The sequence below is a fragment of the Rhamphochromis longiceps genome, linkage group LG2 (assembly GCF_057381845.1).
Source record: "Rhamphochromis longiceps isolate RC_006_pf linkage group LG2, R_longiceps_female_GT1.1, whole genome shotgun sequence".
NCBI classification, from domain to species: Eukaryota; Metazoa; Chordata; class Actinopteri; order Cichliformes; family Cichlidae; genus Rhamphochromis; species Rhamphochromis longiceps.
This window is the reverse complement of record NC_140558.1, coordinates 32,043,693-32,063,640: the sequence shown is the minus strand read 5'-3', so window position 1 is coordinate 32,063,640 and position 19,948 is coordinate 32,043,693. Positions and strand designations below refer to the sequence as shown.

The window sequence follows — 19,948 nt, the reverse complement described above, 5'->3', positions numbered from 1 at the left end:
AATTTGCTGGGAAAATGTAAATCGGGTGCAGTGATACTAAGTATTCTTCAGGAATACTTCTCCAGGCTTCTTAAACAACATTCAGAGATACCTTTTGTTTCGTTCTCTGTCATGATGATCCCACACTGCTTCAATAATGTTGAGGTTTGGGGCTTTGGGGAGGTCAATCCATGACTGATAGTTCTATTGTATGTCTTTACTGCATTGGCAGTATGTTTGCATTGGCTGAAGTGCAGTCCCAAACCAGTCCTTGTTTGACTTGAAAGATGCAACACTGGTAGATCCCTTGTAAATGTTTCATATGTTAGTGTTAAGTGGCTTAATTGAAACAACACAAACATTCCTCTGACAATGGTCGGGTACAAGGACTGGATTGAAAATCGCTAAAGAAGCAGCCACTTTCAAAAGAAAAACTTTGAAAGACCCACGGGAAGTCTGGTTCCTTAGAGACAAAATATAAAGTAATCAGTGGTACTCTACAGGCTACTTACTTTTTGATAAGTTAACCACTCAGTTTTCTGCTTAACCGAGTAACTGTTATCAAATGTTTAAACTCAGTATCTTGTGGGACTGTGTTTAGTGTGTTTACATCTTTAAGTCTTCAGAGAAATGTTGAATCCCTCTCTTATGAGCCTAAATCATTTATCCACAGATCGGTCTTATGGACATAAAAAATAATGATCATAAAAAGGAGACCAGCACTGTGTGGGTTTTCACTAGGATAAACCTGGTATGACTGTGCTCGTCTTTGGTCCTTGTCAGTGAGCAGACTGTGATTGCACAGCAAAATTATGAAAGAAAAGGATGAAATCAGTTCTTTAGTAGTTTAATAACCTAATGTAGATGACTAAGGTTGTATTGTGCGCCACTGTTGGTTAACTAGGAGGAGCACCATGGGCCACATTTTGAAGCTAAAACTACAGATTTATCAGAGTGAGTCTGGCCCTTTAAGAGCCAGTCGTGTTCATCAGCGGTGGTGTTGGTGGTGATAGAGAGCAGAGCAGTCTGGAGCTACACACTGCAGAGCACATCTCCAGCTGCTGTTAGCCTACCTGACGGCACAGCAGCCTTCTGGCTCTCATCACAGCTCGTCCTGGAGGGGAATGGGGGCCACCTAGCCCGCTTACTAGCCGACTAGATTTCCTAGAAGCTGGGGGGAAAGCCTCGAAGGCTGGCGGTCCATCAAGATGGTATCCTGGATTATCTCGAGGATAGTTGTGTGAGTATGGGCAGGGTTGAATCTGTTTTTTTTATTCTTAAACACCATAACGGCTCCTTTCATCAGCTGTGTGATGCTGAACGCCGACTAGCTAGGCTGTCCGTTTCTTGTCCTTTTTATACATACACTTCACGTGTAGGGGAAAAATAAATACATTAGATATCCTGGCATTCAGACAGGGGCGTTTAAAGCTCCTGTGTTCAATAACCACAGCCGTTTCTTTAATCAGCACAATGATGCAGCACAATCTGCATCCAGCGCTTGCTAGCCGCTCGTAGCTAACGCGGGCTGGCTAGTCAGTAACTGTAACCACCTGACAGATAATGTGTTGGCAGGGAAAGTGCAGCCTGTTTAACATGCCAGCCTCGCTGCACACAAGTAAACAGACTCCGAGCTGCCAGCCACTGCTTTTTACTTTTAAATAGCCCTCTGTGAATGTAACTAGGCGCCGTACCAACACGAGTTGGTAAAATGTGGTGCAAGGCTAAAGAAGCCCAACAGCCCAGCCAGGGATGTGTGTCCATCCATTCATATGCCACTAGCAGTGGGGCTTAATAAGACGGACAAGCGGTATCAGCAGATCACTTCTAGGCCTCCACCTGAACACGCCACATCCACACTGTGTGGATGACTCAACTAAAGCCAGCTGTCGTTATCTTGATCCATTATGCAGACACTTCACAGTGCTGCACCGGTGCTGTCCCATCTCTAGTGAAATGTCCAGATACTGTGTGCTCATCAACTGCTAACCTTAAAGTCGAACATCATGATGCCTTTGGAAGGCCCAGGTGTAGAAATGATGCTTCATCCCTATAAATGTTCTGCTTTTCCTTGATTACATAAGCAAACTGTTACTGTTATTGGCTTCCAGCTGCCTGCATCTTCCACTTCACTACACCTCAGGTAGTCATGTGTCTACTGAAGGCAAACAATGTGACTTGAATATGCATCATAATGCCCGCTGATTATCCAGCACACAAGATTAGTCATTTCTTGTCTTTGTGCTTTAAATGTGCATCTGGCCCAGTTTTTAAAGGGTGGTCAGCCTGTTTCTTTTCTCCTGTTTTTACAGCTAGTTTATTAGTCTAACCTAAAGAAGTGAACACTAAAATATTTCCTAGACTGAACAAGAGGACAGAGTGACTGTAAGGTCAGTAGTGGGCTTTCAATGAGGACACAAAGAGGCACAGGGCGTCTGCTCTGGGAGCCCGCTGGCTTGGAGGCCTGCTACGAGTCATGTCGGCTCACTGTACGGAGCAGCACACATCACTGAGCAGCGTAGTCGAACACTGGGACAGAAGACCTACTTAAGGAAGGGGGGGAAAAAATAATGCTAGGCTACCTCTGTAATTGGCATTCAACCTTTATTTACATTAAGGGTTTAAATCCAGCTATTGGTTTGCACTGTAGGCAAACTTGCATGGCCCTTCTGATCTGAGCTCTCCCTGCTGTCGCCTCACTCAGCGTTCAGTATCCTGTCAAATCAGCACATATCAGCACAGTGGCAGAGGATGCGATCAAATGCACATCAAAAACAAGGCTGTGTTTGCACAATGTCCCAGTGTGCACGTGTTCTAACACATGGTGACCCACCCCTGGTGGAAACTGTGTGTTTTTTCCATTTTAGCTCACTGCAGTCTTCCTGACTCCATTACATTGTTTCTACTCATTATCAGGCCACTTTGTTTTGACAAGTCACTGCCCAGCACTTCTTTCGTGGCATCACCATGCGGATTAAAACCACATAGACACTCGCTCTGCTCAAGTACATGTCGTCCTTTTGTGTTTCATAGAAGCTCAGAGCAGATGTGGCTGCTGTGTGGGAGTGCGTTTGTGAGGTGTCAGAGTCAACACCCAGAGGCCATGTTCTCTAGCTGAAGCCCCTTCCTCTGACCCAGTGTTGTCTGCTTTTTTTGCAGCCTTGCCTTTGGGACGCTCTACCCGGCGTACTCCTCGTATAAGGCCGTCAAAACGAAGAATGTGAAGGAATATGTGAGTATAACCCCTGGTTACTAAACTTCAGCAAACCATTTTTGAGCTCTGTCTGCTCTGTTTGACCTTTAGGGTGTTTTGCCCTGAGCGCCTGCCAGCTATTTCTCCTCTAATGTGTTGAGAATCAACATGTGGCAGAGAAATGCTCTGTTTCATCAGAGCAAGCTTATTAATTTCTGTTGTCATGTTTTCTGCAATGCCCGTTCCGTTTCTTTGGCCGTTATCATTTGAAGACTAACAAAAATAGGAATCATGCTTGTGATCGGGGTGTTCCAGACAAGGCTAGAGGCATGGGATTGCAGTTTAACTAGGACACACCAGCCTTCATAAAAGAAGGGCGTTTATGCACCATAAAAACACTAAAAGACGGAACAAATCCTGCACTTTGGATTCTTCCTGATTCTTTTTCCGTTCTGCGTAGATCTTTATGAAGTTCTGATTTATAAACCTGAAGCATTTATTGTGACAGGACCTTAAAATGTGGGACTTAGTTCAGGGTATTTTAACGCTACCCTTGCTAACATTATATGAATTTACATGCAGCTCCTGATAATTGCAGGGTCATGTTGTGCACTGTATTGTGAGAGCCCATCGGGATGAATTGGACTGAGCACTAGACAAGTAGCTGGTTGTTAAAGACAATAAAAGGTTGTCTGTAAAGGTTAAAGCAAATCCTATAATTCGTGTTAGGATGATTAGATGATGTCCCAAAGAGCTTCTTTGGCTATCTGCAATGTTTGGCTTCCTCATTTTTCAAGTGCTTTCAAGTTGAGATCTGGTGACTGTGGATGAAAGTCCGTGACAGTCGACACTCTTCAGTCTTCTTTTTGGTCTAGTCGTAGTTCTTGCAAAGAGATGTGGTTGGGTGATTTATTCAGCTGCTGTAGGAGTCTTTCTAAAAAAAGGGCACCAACTGAAGGGTTTAGCATGTTAAGCACAGAGTGCACTTGGGTAAAGTTGATGCAGTGGAGGCAAAACCACCCCACAAACATGTTTCCGTGTCGGTTTGATCTACATCTACAAATCTTATCTTTTGTAATCTATGAGCTAGGGCAACAGTGACAGAAAAGAAAGGGGGGGTGCAAATGCACAGGAGTTAACTGGAGAAACAAGAGGAAGACTAGATCACAGCCTAACAAAGATGCAGAGGGGAAATCCGGATTAGGAAAATACTCAAATCTCCAAGCAGTCTCTCTCATGGATGCTGAAGGGTCTCTTCAAGGGTTGGATAGAAATACATTAGCAAGCTTTGCTCTGACCTCACGTCTCTCCGATGGAAACAGGAACACAATCTTCGGCAGTTTCACACCCCTATCAGATGGATGCATTATGATCGTGTTCATCACTTGCTGGAAAATACAAATCAAAACAAAACAGGTGCTGCAGCTTCAGAGTGTGGTTGGAAAATCTGCGCCAGTGCAGAGTTAGTGCTGGAGAGCGTTACACTTTCACAGCACTCGACATAGTGGACTCTCCATGCAAACACAAGAGGAGTGAGCGGTGTGTGTGAGTAGAGGTGTTATTGGGGTTGTTGGAATTTGTCCTAAATTCACACTAGGAAGAGGGGAAATAAGGCGCAGGGGAACTCAGTCGAGACAGAGAATGAAATGCAGAAAGCCCTGAAAACATTCAGAATGAAGTGGGGGCGGGGGCGGTGGGGAGACTAAGATTACAACAATAAACCAGGAAGAAACACTGGAGCATGAAACTGTTTTTACTTTTCAAAATGACTCAAAATTTCAAATCCTCAAACATTCAACAAAATTTTTTTTCATTTTTTCTTTATCATTTTAGACCCCAGAATGTATTTTGTTTTAATAGTTAAACATTATTCATTATTTATTTATTTATTTCACAATTGCAAATGATTCAGACCTGTGAAAATTGTCATATTTTTAAACGGATGTCTGTGCTGGATCCAGCACTGAATAACAGACTGTATTGCATTGCTCAAAAATAATTCAGGGGCACAAGTTTAACTCATAAACATGATGTGCCCTCCTGGAGGAGCTTTGAACATGAATGTACCTTTTCATGCTATAATTGGTTACAATGAGTGTAGCAAAAAGCAAAGCTGGACACTGATCAGTCAGGAGAGGATGCTAGACTGTTGTCTGTATCCAGGTGGTCTTGTTGTTGCCTCTCCTGTGGGCCCGTTGAAAGCACCTGCACCTGACTCACAATGGTTTAAGCTTCCTAAATGGACAGATTGATATCCCTGAAGTTTAACTGACTTTTTTTTAAAAGAAACATATATGATGAGATTCCACATGAATGATTTGCTTTGGTTTAAAGTGAAATAAAGGTTCCCTGTAAAGGGCTCAGTCAGTCTATTGGATGTTTGGACTAAAATCCAAAGGATGAAGATTGTATGAAACTGCCCGACCCTTTAATACAATAATGTTTCATCGTTCGGAAAGTGCCTGGGTTTTTGATCACTGTGGATATTTTTAAACACAGCTGATTGGGGCTCTTCCTCATTACTTCATCACTGCATGAGAGAGAGGTGGGGAGATGGCAGCACTCTGGCCCTCAGCCTAGATTTGCACTGGAGAACAGTCTCCTCCTGGCTGGTTACTATGGCAACCCACCCTCTCAGTCGCTGCTCAGGCAGACGGCCACAGAAGGAGCGAATATGGGGCGGGGAAGTGTGAGAGGGGGAGAGAAGGGAGACGCCATTTTTAGAGCTGCTCTCATCCCCGTTCTTCTCTTGTTTGGCTCATTTCTAACGAGCCAAATGATCCACCGTTTGGTGCATTCTCGCGGCTGCGTCCCCGTGGCTTGTTAATGTCTTTAAATGCACCATTACCACTCAGAGCTGTTCTTATGTTGAATGTATCAGTGTATTTGATAACTGATGATTTATCTGATATTAGCAACGAAGTTAATTTGCCTGTAAATGACCAGTTTAGAAGATGACTCGCATCTCTCTTTGTCTCAGATGTGCCCATGCACAGTGATGTGATGCGAATGGACTGAAGCATGTGTCCGATTTCTGTGTAGGGATGTCTGTGTGCGTAACCTCTGTTTAGTGCCACGTGTCTCAGCACATGCGAACTGGATGCTGTGGGTTTTCGTGTACTATTTTTAATCATGTTCTCTCCCTCCGCGTGTGTGTGTGTGTGTGTGTCCAGGTGAAGTGGATGATGTACTGGATAGTGTTTGCATTGTTCAGCACAGCAGAAACAGTCACAGACCTGCTCCTATCATGGTGAGTCGGGAGCTGCTTGTGATTGTAACCCTCTTTCTTCACGCGCTTATAATAAATGAACCACTTGTAAAATTAAAAAAAATCAATAGATGCTTTAATGTTCTGCTGCTGATTTTTAATACAATAATCTCTTGAAGGATCTTTTTTGTTTTTTTCCTACTTTAGCATCCTAATCTATACACCACTCATGCATACCTTTTGCTCAGTGTGTTGTTTCCTTTACGTCTCTGCCGATTGATTAACTCTGTGTTTAATTATCCAGGTTTCCATTTTACTTTGAGCTAAAGATTGCGTTTGTGATCTGGCTGCTGTCTCCGTACACCAAGGGCTCCAGTGTCCTCTACCGCAAGTTTGTCCACCCCACCCTGTCAAATAAAGAGAAGGTAAAAAGAAAAAGCCCATCAAAATCTGATGTGAAGTCCACACTGAAATGATATGACAGTGTCGTCTCTAACTCCTCCCTGTGTACTGTCCTTTGTGCTGCAGGAGATAGATGAGTACATCGCACAGGCCAAAGACAGAAGTTATGAGACCATGATGAAGTTTGGAAAACGGGGTCTCAACCTGGCTGCTAACGCTGCCGTCACTGCAGCCACCAAGGTGACTGTGTTTAAATGTCCCCACATAGATGCCTCTGCTTTTCTGTTTGCATGTGAAATACGAACTTCGGCCAAATGGTAAATAATGTTGTTATTAACTCACTTGTACAGCTAGAAAAGAGGACTGAGATGACTGTCAGTAGTTGAGCTTCCTCTAACGATTAGTCTCATAATTAAGTGGGCTCCGAATTTATTTTCTAAATGAGTTTTTTGTTCTATTCACGGAAGAACATTAACAAACCTCCACCAAGCCAGCTCACTCTGTGGGCAGTATTTACTTTAATGGGACCTCTTACTGTAATGTACATAATAAAGTGACAGGTCCCTATATATCATCTCTACATCCCCAGATGCGTATGCTTTCAGATAAGAGTTTTAAATAGCTCTACATATCATTATTAGCACTTTGACCTTCAGATCAATGTATAGATCTTGAAGGAGAGGTCAGAGTTTGACATGATATTTGAAATCTTTTTATTTGTTGACTATACACAACACATTTGTAAGAATCACAGTTTCTAAGGTTTAAGGCTTTTTTGTTGGTTTTCAACCAATAAATAACTAGGATGACCTTTCATGGTGGATGTGCATTTTATGTGACCAGGTGACTGGACTAAATAACTTTTTCTGACTTTCGTCAGATTAGCTGTGCAACTGTAATAGTGAAGCGTGCTATTAGATACTGAACAGTTGTTCTTGTAAGCTGCGAAACAGGAAGTTGGCGCTACTAAATCATTCTGTACTAAAGGCTTATAGCTGCTGCCGACACTTGTTCTATATTTATAGTAAAGCTTGTTTGTTCCTTAATACAAAATTCCATATTAGTTAAACATGCACTCTCTAACATTTGTCATTTGTCCCAAACACAGGATCACAGATCGCATTTATCAATGTCCTCAAGTATTCACACACATTTGTTTGTAAAGGCAAATATTGTCCGTGCAGCTGCTTTTTATTAAAGCTCCACTTGGATTATTTTCATATTGATTACCCTGTTGATTATTCTGTTTAGTAAGTTAAATAATTGTAGCCAAAATTGGTCATCTCACTTTCCCAGAATCCAAAGTGGGGTCTTCCAAATATTAATCAGCTTCACCACATAATCATTGGCAGATTTTTAAAAAATGAACTTTTGAAAACTGTTTTCTTCTGAGCTCTAAGTAATGGTGGTTTTGCATATCTAATATGCCTGTTTTTGTTCCTGCTGTGACGCCCAGGGGCAGGGCGTGTTGTCAGACAAGCTGCGGAGTTTCAGCATGCAGGACCTCACTCTCATCAACGCTGACGACGAGCTGGCTCTGCACACTCCCGATGCCCGCATGAGACGGGACCCCATGGATGAGATGAGCTCGGGCGCGAGCACCCTGCCCCGGGCCAAGAGCACCTCTGCACGGCAGAGTAAGGCCTCACAACACGCATCTCCCACACGACATCAGCAGCAGCTTCACGTAGAGAAACACGGAGTTGTACACAAGTGCATGAATACACACAAGCTGTGTTTGCAGCTTGCTGACTGACCCAGAGCGTGACGACGAAGACTTCCTTTATTTAACTTCAGAGCAGGACTGGGACTACTTCGGCCAAGTGGAGTCATGTGATTTAAAGCACTGCAGGGTGGGAAAGAAGGGTGGCTGAGGGAGGCAGTGCAAAGAGGATCGAGCCAGGGTGAAAACATGTGATCCCAGTGGGAGGGGAGGCTTGGAAGGAGGTCTCTTTGTGTCTCGCTGCACTGCCGGCTGGCTAACTGTGTGGGTACAAGCTGTGAGCTGAATACAGAGAGACACTGAAACAATGAAGTCACGGGGCCGAGTGGTGCATTTTAATATGTACAATGCATTTTTTTTTCCTTTTTGTTCATTTACACATGACTTCTAAAACCAGACTGAAAACAGCTGAAACAAAACACTGAAGTCAGAGTTCAACTGAAATCTGCCGTGGCGTTAGTAAATGAGTAGACCCTAACTTTTATGAACTAGCAAGTTCAAAATTATTTATTTTGGAATACTTTTCTTTTCTTTTTTATTCTAAATGATCTGCAGATCATCACTAAAGTAACGAGTTGTAGCTTTGCAGCTCCTAAAGTTGCTGTTTGGGATTTTTCTAATTTTATTTAATAAAACACTTTTTCTATTCTAGATGTCACACAAACAGTTTAGTTTCCTTCCTAATTTAACATTTGCAAAGAAAACTTTGTAATCTAATGGACCAGTTCTTCTGATTTTATGTCTCCCAAAAGCAAAGGATAAAAATGATTTCACAAGCTAATTTGAGTCTCTGGAAAATGGGTAAATGAAAACAAAAAAACAAACACATAAAAAGATGGAAGTGACTCCTTTTTTTTTCTCTTTATTTTAAAACTGGTGGCTGTATGTTATTAAAAAAATAGATAAATGGAAGTCTCCACTAGGTGGCGTCAAAGGCTCTGTCTGTGATGATGCACTGGTTCAAGGCTACACCAAATAAATCTGTAAATTAAGCAGTTCTGTGGCAGCAGTAAAATGCAGAGGTGTGATGTTTGGTGTCTCTCAGATCATGTGGTGATGTCACTCTGAACACTCAGCTTCTCTCACTGACTGTCCATCAATCTCTGTCCTGTCCTGCAGCTCGCTCTGTGGCAGCCGCGTCCCTTATTGATGACACATCGTCCCAACACAGCTCTGACCTGTCAGACACAAGGACCGAACACTCTGATGAGGATGTGGGAGATAAAGGGCACAAACGCAGTACCAGTGTCAAGGCAACCAAGAAGCCTGCTGCTGCTAAGACAGAGGTAGAGCATACACGCACACATGCTTTGTAGATTTGTCAATCACAGGGCAATTTTCTTAAATTGTATATTACAACAGTCACTAGCCACTTTAAGTACACCTTCAAATGCTCATTACCCAGCAACTGCATTTAGCCATGTAGACATGGTTAAGATGACCTGCTGAAGTTCAAACTGAGCATCAGAATGAGGGAAAATGTTGTTTAAGTGACTTTGAAAGTGATTTGTTTGTTTTTTGGTGCCAGATGGGTTGGTCAGAGTATTTCGGAAACTGCTGAGGTTTTCCCACACATTCATCTCTAAGGTTTACAGAGACTGGTCTGAAAAAGAGAAAATATCCAGGGGCTCTACAGTCACCCAATCTCAGTCCTATAGAGCATCTTTGGGATGTGGGAGAATGGGTGTGGACAGAAATCTTACAGCACCTTGTTGAATCTGTGCCTTGAAGAATTCTGAAGGCAGACGAGGCCCCAGCCCTGTACTAGCAAGGTGTACCTAATAATCTGACCAATAAGTGTAGCATTGTCAGTATTTCCTAGTATTTTTTTCTTCCTCAACAATTAACCTACTTTAATTTGGTAATAGTAATATATGTATTTCGTTACTAACACAGTTCATTTCCAGTAAAACGATGATAAATGATTTAGTGTTGCACACATTACCTCTTGACCTACATTTAGTTCTGACCTACAAATTACATGTATGCGTTCACAAGCAATTAAGTGGCCTGTGAGTTCATATTATCATACCTGTAATTACACAGGCAAGTGATACTACCTGCACCAACTGTATATACATCAAATGTTCCTGTGGTGTTTTGCAGCATCAACAGTTCACTCAGAAATGGCACGCTGCTCTTTATGGAGACTTTGTTTTCACTGTTTACACAGATTAAACATGCTTTGAGCAGCAGTTACAATGCAAATAATATTTGTACTTTTGTTAGTGAAACCACTCATTTTACCAGTCTTTGATTGATCAGCTCTAGTAATCTCTCTTTATTTTCTTCTTCTGCGGCCAGACTCAAACCAAGACAGTGAAGAAGCCTGTGAAGAAGAAGACGACAACTAATAACGCAGAGACGCCACCATGAGTCCTGCAGCCCACACATGCACTGGCCTCCACTCGCTCCACCCACAGCCTGCAGTCCCTTCCTCCTGTTTGGTGTCCACACAAGTGCACATATACACTTTACATACATACATACATACATACATACATTTCAAATACAGTTCTGTTAAAGTTACAGGCCCTTGTTTATGTCTCGTTCTCTTTAAGGAGAATTTAGCTGAGATTTAACTGAGACTTTTTTCCTTTTTGATTTCACACAGGCCACAGTCTTCAGCTAATCTTGACCTGACCGTGTGATAGAAATCGTCCAAAGTTTGTCTTTTGAAGCACTGAAAACTGGAACTCTGGGCTCTCAGTATTTTGCCATCATTTTAAACTAAGGAGAAAAAGGCAAAATCTCCTTTGAGGCCTACATTAATTAATGAGTGGATGAGTGTGTCCATCCTTACTGCTGTTAAGCTCATCACACCTGTCACTCAGGACCAGCCTGTCTTCACTCTTTTACAGCAGTGTATCCTGTCTTTGTTTAATGTTGAACTAATTCTTTTTTCTTTTTTGCGTCCAAAGTTTCATTGTTAGCTTGTCCTCAGCCTGTTTCCTCTGAGTGAGTCTGGCTCTGCCACGTTCAGGTCTCACTCTTTCACGTCACACACAGTGCTGATGATGAATTATTTGTTCAGTGCTGGTTTTGTGATCCTCGGTCTGGACGCTACTCTGAGGTCATATGTAACTATGATCTGTGATGTTAGTAATTAATATGATCAGCTGTGCTCAGCTGGATCTGTGAAGGCAATGCTGCCAATGAGTGATGACTTTCATGCTGGTGTTTTTGAGCTAACTTATCCACTTTCACTACAAAGGGGATGTTTGTATATCATTTCCTTTCAACATTACAAAGTGACTCAGCACCTCTGCGTTTCCTTTTACTCCTTCTATCCAGCTGTGTGGTGACACTTGACCTGATTATTAGCATTTCTACACACTGGAAGCTTGGATGGACTACAGAAATATGTGAATAGTGACACAAATAAAACTACTGCGAGTGATTATTTTAGTCTCAGATATGGAGGGAGAGTGAGAGCAGGCTGTGGGTGTTTCTAAAGTTACTGGACTTCTGATTGTCAGCCACTGCATTATGTATACTGAGTACACGAGAGCATGAGGAGGTCAGTGCTCATTACTGCTGTCAGCAGTGTGACTCTTGAACCAGTAGGGGGAGCCAAAGCCCACCTCAACTGTTAGCTGAAGTTGCTGAACCACATGTAAACACCAACATGTAAATAGTAACCTTGACTGTATATACAGTATGAGCTTGCTTGCCTTATTCATTCTTTGGGCTTAAATCAGTTTTTAATCATTTCTGTGTATTTTTCATTCTTAGTCTTGACAAATCACATGCTCTGACTGAGACCAGAGGAACCTCAGACTTCAGTAAAGACTTCTGGTAGTAGAAGTGATTATTGAATTTTAAATTAACATGTTTACTTTTCTCCTTGAGACATTTAACTCCATCTCAGTGTAGGGAATCAGCTTGTAAATTTACATTTTATCTTTGGCATTTTAGGGCCAAAAGTTGGAAACAAGACTTTTTTTTTTTTCTCTCTCTTCTCCTTAATTTAATGTTTACACTGAATAAAAACACATCGTATACTGAAAAGACATTTTGTGTTATGAAGAGAACGTTCTTCATTTTTATCTTGTGTCATTTTGAGATATTTATTGCTGATTATTTTGAGTTTAAAATCAGTATTATATACAGGGACGTTCATTTTTATCTTCTTTGTGCCAGTTCTCAAAGCTTCACATCAAAGAGGATAATTTCATGTGCCGGCACAGTGGTACCTAACAAGGTCATGTAATGGTCAATAAAATACTAATAAAGAACATTAAATGTTTGTGTTTCTGTGGATTGTCCAGCTAAATGATAATGGTATACACAGCACTATGTGGCATTAGCTCAGTTGTTTCTATTGGTGGCCTCTCACACCTCACTGAAGAAAGACACTAACTTTAACCTCCTAAAACCCGAACTTTTCCATGGCATGCATTTTTAATGTCTCTTTGCTATTTGGGCTGATTGGGACCTGATGAACGTAAAAAAACAAAGAATTGCCTAAATTTTTTTTTCTTTTTCAAACCTGACTTTTGTTTCTGAGAAAAATGAGATCCACATAGGAGGACATTTGTTTTCAATTTCCATAGGACAGTGGCAGTATAATGTTCTTGTAAGTAGATATCAGGCACTTGTAGAGCAGAATTTAGTATTTTGGTCTAGACAACCCAAAATGTGATGTCCATATATGTGGACGCCAGGTCCTAGGAGGATAATGTTTTGGCTGAAACTTTGACAACAAACTATTTAAACTGTTTTTTAGCAACTTTTTAAAATTTGTATTTTATTTATTTGCTTTTATTTATACATCGAAGACTGCAATCTCTGGTAGCTCACTGTGGAAGCTCACCCTCTCTCTTAGTTTAGTTAATTGGTGGGTTTGGGTTTGAATTCTAACCATGACTTTGATCTTTGTCACTGTTTTGATTCTGTAAACAGACAGATGATGAACACTTTGAAGAGGAAACAAATAACAGTACTAAATTGTATTCTTACAGTGTCCAACAGTCTTTATCTTATGGTGCCCTCAATCCAAAGCTCAAAAGAAAACAACATAAGATGCCAAAAAGTGGTTGTTTTACAGGAAAGTTTTAATAAAGCAAAGGGGGACTGAATACAAGGAGATAGAAGGATGACAGTAAAACAACTGGATAGCTGTGAAATTACATAACATGCTAATTATTCCTCCAAATACATCCAAATAGCAGTGAGTATTCTGTAAATGCATTTGTTGTATTGGTTATTCAATTAACAGAGAAAACTGTGAGGAATGTGGTGAAGGCGGAAGAAGCCTCTGCTTCCTAGAATTGACTCCAATTTCTTTCTAAAAACAAGAGAGATCGCATTATTTAAATCTTCTCTAATGCACTTTTTTATTGATCGCATAAAAGTGTTGTTCTCCTTCAGTATTTTATAGATTTCTGCCTGTACTTTTGGTGGCGATTTGAAGGAAACGTAATGAGTTTCCCGTCCACTGACCAAGAACTTTTTAAGCAGATCAAATGAACTTTCTGCCTCCTTTAAAAAATTGGATGCGGTTCGAATATCATCATTTTTAAGTGTCTTTATATCAATTTTCTCTTTATCCAATGCCTTGAGGAGCTTCCTTTTGATAAGTTTTGGTAAGTTTTGATTTTCCAATTCACTTTTAGTGTTTTTACATTTTTTCAATATAAGAATTAAAACCACTGTTGGGAGATGAGATTTCGTCAAATGTAAGATAATTAAAATAGTTTGGACCACATATGCCATAGGAATGTGTGAATGCCACATTAGTGAAGATTTGATACTTCTCGTACCATTCACAAGCTTTGCGCAAAAGCTGAAACATACAAGGGTTTTTTTTGTCAGTCCTTTTTAAACACGGGCTATTATATGAATATATAAAAATTTTTTTTACCTTGTTTCCATTTTTTGATAGAAATTCAACCAATTTTTTAATTATAAATTCTTCAGTATGGGTTTTGTTTTTTGAATCTTGGGGAATTTTTTCAGAAATAATTAGGGTACCATCTTTCATCAAGATCAAATAAAATCCATACTGGTTTATTTTATTTTTTTCAAGACAAATTGGAATTTTACTATTTATTGCTCCTTGAGGCCAAATCAAGTTCCGTACTAGCATTATAGATGTCTTTAATTTGGGAATCCTTTTTAAACATCGACACAAAAACGTACAAATGGGGTTTTCTGCTTCCTGTAATTTTTTCCAGTCATCCATCACGCGTTTAAAGATGTTTGATTTGTCGGAATATTTTAATTTGTCAGGATTTATTAAATTAGATATTTCTTCTATGAAACTGTCGATTTTCTCTTTTATTTCATTATAATTATTCACATTTATTTCATTTAAAAAATTAGGATACTTATTTTGCATAACATGTTTGATTATTTCATATAATTCCATATTATTCTCCGGACTTCCAGGCTCCTCCTGCTGCTGGCCTTCGTTCCTGAATAATAAAAAATGTTTAAATTAATCATGAAAGAAAAATGGTGAAAAATTATGTAAAACTATAACTGTTTGGCTGCCCATAACACAAAAAAACATGTAGCTGCAAACTGCTAAAGTACCATTAGTCTGTTTCTTTTTATTCGATAAATCCTTTAAAACGTACACAGATTTGAATACTTACTGAATAGTTACGCCATCACCAACAGATAAACAAGAACTCGAGCCAGGGTTGGGGGAGGGATCTTTGTTATTTATTGGGGTCCCAGATTTTACCAAACTGAATTGAATAACATGTAAAATACAACCATTAGGTATTTAATTTAATTGTTGTATTTTGCAATGTGTTTAACCTCCTAGGACCTGGCGTCCACATATGTGGACATCACATTTTGGGTTATTTAGACTAAAATACTCAATTTTGTTCTACAAGGGCCTGATATCCACTTACGAGGACGTTATACTGCCACTATTCTATCAAAATTTTAAACGAATATCCTCATATGTGGCTCTCATTTTTCTTAGAAAAAAAAATAAGGTTAAAAAAAAATCTGGTAATTCTTTGTTTTTACATTTATCAGGTCCCAGTGTGACCAAATATCAAAGAGAAATTAAAAATGCATGTCGTGAAAGAGTTCGAGTCTTAGGAGGTTAAAACAACTTGAATTCAGAGCAAGTTGGAACACAGAATTCAATTTGAGTTAAAGTACGAGTTAAAGTATTACTGTTAAATAATCAAGATAAAACAACATGAATAATAAACACTGATAAATTCAAAGATATTTATCCCACAGTTACCCCACAATCTTATTACTTGTACTTTTCCAAGTTCACGAGCTGTTTTGACTATAACACTTTGTTTCATAGGCTTACCTTTGTTGATCATGTTCATGAAGATCCTCCTTTGTGGGAAAAAAAGGTTGATATATAACAAATTGTTCTGTGTAATCTGCCGTTTTGATCGCACAATTATTGTTAACCAAGAAGATTTGCAAAATTTGGCTGAGTCAGCAATTACATATCAAGGAGAGACGACACCAGAGATGTACATTTACATGGGTCAAAATAATAAATAATATCTGACAACATTACGTAGAAAAACATGAATTTTGAAAAGCAAGAAGATTTATTGCTGCACTTACCAGAGGTATTCCTCCACCAGCTTCTTGGATACAAGGTTTACTTTCTGAAGTGAGCTTGTGTTTTTTACTCATTATAAATTTTGAAATTTTGCTGATAGATCCCTCCCCCGCGCGTCGACTTTGTGAAGGACTTTTACTACTGTTTAGTTTTTTATCTAAACCAAATTTAATCATTTGGTTTAGATAAATGGGTGTTCTTTAGCCCAGGCTTTATATCCTCTATCGTCCCTTCCCTTGGCCAATCAATTTGGAGAATCTGCTGCTGGAATGCCGTTTGTCAAGGCTGAAGGGTTGGGGCAACCAAGCAAGCACCAGTTTCTTGTCGCTCTTTGCTAGGAAGTATTTATAGTGAAAATTAAGTAATTAACACTGCATCTATGCCTCATTCTGTATTGTTTCTTAAAATAGTTATTGTCACTGCACAACACTTCTTGTCCAGGTTCCCTCTGTGTTGCTGAGGGCATCTTTTATTTGTGCGCGTGCTAAGTACATTTGTTAACCAGTGTGGGAAGACCAGTATAAGTAAAGGTGGCAAAGCCGCTTAGAGCAGCATACAAACTGCCATAGATTCTGGTGCTTTTGGAAAGCAAGAGAAAGTGCACACCTCAATATCTGTCTGTCACCTCAAAGAGACAGACAACAGCTCCACTTTTAAGATCAGACTTTACATTTTTGTTTTTAATAAAGCATGTAGTTAGATCAGCTGGATAAGGTGACCATGAATCCTCCCTTAGCTATGCTGCAAAATGCTTAGGCTGCAGGAGGCTTCCCATGATGATTTTCTTCTTTACTGTTCTTTTACACTCACTGTGTGTCTATACACCATTCGGCATTTCATCATAAGTCAATATTAATCTCTGGTTCTCTTCCACAGTGTGTCATTTGTGCTGTCTTCCTCCCCTAAGCCACATTTGCAGCAGGTGGCTTCTTCTCCGTGAGCTCTGTTCTGCTGGAGGTTTCTTCTTGTTAAAAGGGAGTTTTTCATTCCCGCTGTTGCCAAGTGTCATTCTCTCCATTATTGTCCGGTCTTTACTTTAGAGTATAAAATGCCTTGAAGCAACTGATTTAGCACTACATACTGTAAAAAAGGTAATTGAATATTTTCTTGTAATAGATTACCAAATAATCTGAACATTTATTTTAAACTAAAACTGCCTGTTATTATTGTATTGCTTTATTTTTCATTCCAGTTTTACTTTTGATTTCTATTATTGTACACCCTGAGAGTCACACACATGAAAGCATACAAAGTCATGTTTGTAATATCTTTGCAGGCTTGACGCATTCATCAGGGATCTAACAATAGGTGGGTGTGCCAGGCTGAAGTGCAGAAATGCAGTCACTCCTGAAGTTGAGTATCATGTTTTTGTTTCTCTAACGTCAATAACAATGTTCACATGCACATTTTCAAAACAATCATAGGAGATACTGGGTGCAGCTGTAGCTCACTGACCAGCCTTTAAGACCATTTAACAATTTAACTGAATGTTTTTGTTTTTTTCAGATAACATTCAAGACTCTGACACCAAAGACAAAACAAGCTCTGTAAAAGCAGCTGGAAATGAAATCCAGTGTGCCTCCGACATGACAGACACTGGTGTCTTTTTGTGGACAGCTTCAGTTTGTTTCAAAGTTCAGTATACACAATCATTGTTCCAAGATATTTGTAAGACTGAACATATTTCACTGTCTGAGTCTTATTTTTGTGACATCTTGTTTACGAGTTACATTTTATAAGCCAGTGATCAGATCATTTGTGCTAGAAATGTTTAGTTGAAATCAATGCTCATCACACCATCTAACACTGGGTTGGTCTCATTGTCCTGGAGCTGAATGGCAATAACAAAGTCATCTGCATACTTTGTAATGGCCCACTGCTTCGCTCTGACACTTATTTGTGTACAGGATAAAAAAGTATGAGAGCACAGATCCTTGTAGGGAGCTGCCGATGATCAAACTTGATCGGACATGAGTCCATTTATCCAGACTGTTTGAGTCCTCTTAGGTAAAAGTCGAGAGTCCAGAACACCACATTGTTCTTCATGTCAGATTGTCCTTTAAAAAAATAAATAAAATTTTTTAGTTTCTATTGATGATCTTGCAGAAATAATTTACATTAGGAGCAGTAGGACACCCCTGGAAAACGAAACCAACATTTAAATGCATAGTATTTGTCCATACACAATTTAGCTAAACATTGGAGGCAAACATTTATGACAAATAACTTCAATTCCTCAAAGTTTTAGCACGATGTAAGTGGTAGCTCCGGAGTGTATTTCCCTAATTGTTTTTTTTTTTAGAATAGAATTTTTATTTGGAATATTTGGTTGTTTTAAATAGTAAGCAAAGAAAAAGAAAACAAACAAAAGAAACCAACAAACTGAACAGTTGGACAAGTGGAAACAGTTGATCCAATCTTGATGGAATTTCCACCTTAGACTTGTTTTACTAGGTAAGATAAGTTATTTAGACAAAATAGCTTCTTAACTCTTTAATTGTACTGGGCCCATTTGAGTACAGTTTATTACATTTATCTCTTTGAAGCTCAATATGCGGCTGGTTTTTGTTGAAGGATGAAGAAAAATCAACAAATAATAATTGAATACAAGTTTGGTTTTACACACCACCTGAGCTTCCTGCTTTCCTTCTCTTTAAAACTCTAATTGCATAAACAAAAGCACTACATTTTGTTGATGACAAAAAAGGTACACAACATTTTTTTTACTATACAAAATGGTATATCTTATTACCAAATGAAGACAGCAAAGCCGAATTCTGAATTCTGTCTTGCCCAAAGACAGTCCCTAGGTTGCTCTCCGATGGGTCCATAAGAGTGTCAACGTGTGTGAATGCTAGATAGAAAGCACTTGCATAAAAAAAGTGAATGGATGAAAAAGGCTTTGAGTGTTATTATTCTCATTCCTTATTGCAACTTTAGTCCTTGACTTCCCTGTCAATTGTCAATGAAGTGAAATTTCACTGAGCAGTTGTTTCTCGGACTGAGTTTGTGATGTTTTATGGAAAAGCTACGCGTCACATCATTTAAATGTGTTTGTTTATGGCTTCAACTTGAGATGGTCAAATGTTTTTCGCACTTTGTTAGATACTATTATTTATCTAAAAGAAAAATACATTGCCTAGATATTTTTAAAAAAAGGTAATCAGGATCTTCTTTTTTGTTTACTACTACAATGATCAGTATTCTCATGGACAGGGTGGTATGTCAGCGGAGTGGTACCTGTGTAACTGAACTCTGACTTAAACAGTAAAGGCTTGCAAACACAAATCATCATTTATTTCTGTTAATGTAAGAGAGGAAACATAACAGGCAAGTACAGTTGTATACAGTATAGTATAAGAAAAGAGTCAATCTAAAAAGAGTTGGGAGATCAACGCCATAAGTGCAGTACAAACATCAAGAAGCTGCTGCTGCTAAGATACATGGACATACACAAAGGTAATTTTCTGAATTAAAATTCAGATTACAATATAGGCAGTTTTTTATTACCCAACTTCAATAGAATGGCAAATAAAACAGAATATTTCATTGGTTTGCATTAGAGATCAAAATGTAAAGATTGTCAGGGTCATGGGGGGGGGGGGGGGCTGGAGCCTATCTGAGCTATCATATGGTGAAAGGAAGGGTAGACCAGACTGTTGTTGAGCCAAATTAAAAAAGAAACCATTAAAATCATGAATAATAATAATAATGGTGTACTCTTTCGTTTCAGTATTTATCTCAATCAATTTAAATTTTAATAAACAGTTGCTCCCAGGAATAAGCTCGGGGTACTTCATAGAGAAAGAAGCTATTATGTTGTCTAAAATTGTTTGTATCCAGTCTGTATGTGGGATTTCATATAGTACCTTTTTTAAGATACTG

General features: G+C 39.4%; 2 protein-coding genes across 2 annotated transcripts; one reads left to right on the top strand and one right to left on the bottom strand.

Annotated features, from left to right (window-relative positions):
• Positions 1 to 985: 985 nt before the first annotated feature.
• Positions 986 to 12,762, top strand: reep2 (receptor accessory protein 2). The gene is made up of 8 exons (XM_085423467.1): positions 986 to 1,219; positions 3,139 to 3,211; positions 6,346 to 6,422; positions 6,685 to 6,805; positions 6,909 to 7,022; positions 8,239 to 8,419; positions 9,625 to 9,791; positions 10,810 to 12,762. The coding sequence occupies exons 1-8, from the start codon at positions 1,188 to 1,190 to the stop codon at positions 10,879 to 10,881; spliced, it is 837 nt and encodes a 278-aa protein (XP_085279593.1). The 5' UTR covers positions 986 to 1,187; the 3' UTR covers positions 10,882 to 12,762.
• A 1,236-nt stretch (positions 12,763 to 13,998) lies between these two features.
• LOC146677528 (uncharacterized) lies at positions 13,999 to 16,229 on the bottom strand. The gene is made up of 4 exons (XM_085382273.1): positions 16,066 to 16,229; positions 15,797 to 15,825; positions 15,108 to 15,203; positions 13,999 to 14,924 (listed from the first exon to the last, which is right to left on the bottom strand). The coding sequence occupies exons 1-4, from the start codon at positions 16,135 to 16,137 to the stop codon at positions 14,129 to 14,131; spliced, it is 993 nt and encodes a 330-aa protein (XP_085238399.1). The 5' UTR covers positions 16,138 to 16,229; the 3' UTR covers positions 13,999 to 14,128.
• Positions 16,230 to 19,948: the final 3,719 nt, after the last annotated feature.

Coding starts and splice junctions, on each gene's coding strand:
- reep2 (XM_085423467.1), top strand. CDS start 1,188: ATGGTATCCTGGATTATCTCGAGGATAGTTGT. Junction 6,806..6,908: donor CCCTGTCAAATAAAGAGAAG/GTAAAAAGAAAA, acceptor TTTGTGCTGCAG/GAGATAGATGAGTACATCGC. Junction 8,420..9,624: donor GAGCACCTCTGCACGGCAGA/GTAAGGCCTCAC, acceptor CCTGTCCTGCAG/CTCGCTCTGTGGCAGCCGCG.
- LOC146677528 (XM_085382273.1), bottom strand. CDS start 16,137: ATGAGTAAAAAACACAAGCTCACTTCAGAAAGTAAACCTTGTATCCAA. Junction 15,826..16,065: donor CTGGTGGAGGAATACCTCTG/GTAAGTGCAGCA, acceptor TTTCCCACAAAG/GAGGATCTTCATGAACATGA. Junction 15,204..15,796: donor CATGAACATGATCAACAAAG/GTAAGCCTATGA, acceptor TATTCAATTCAG/TTTGGTAAAATCTGGGACCC.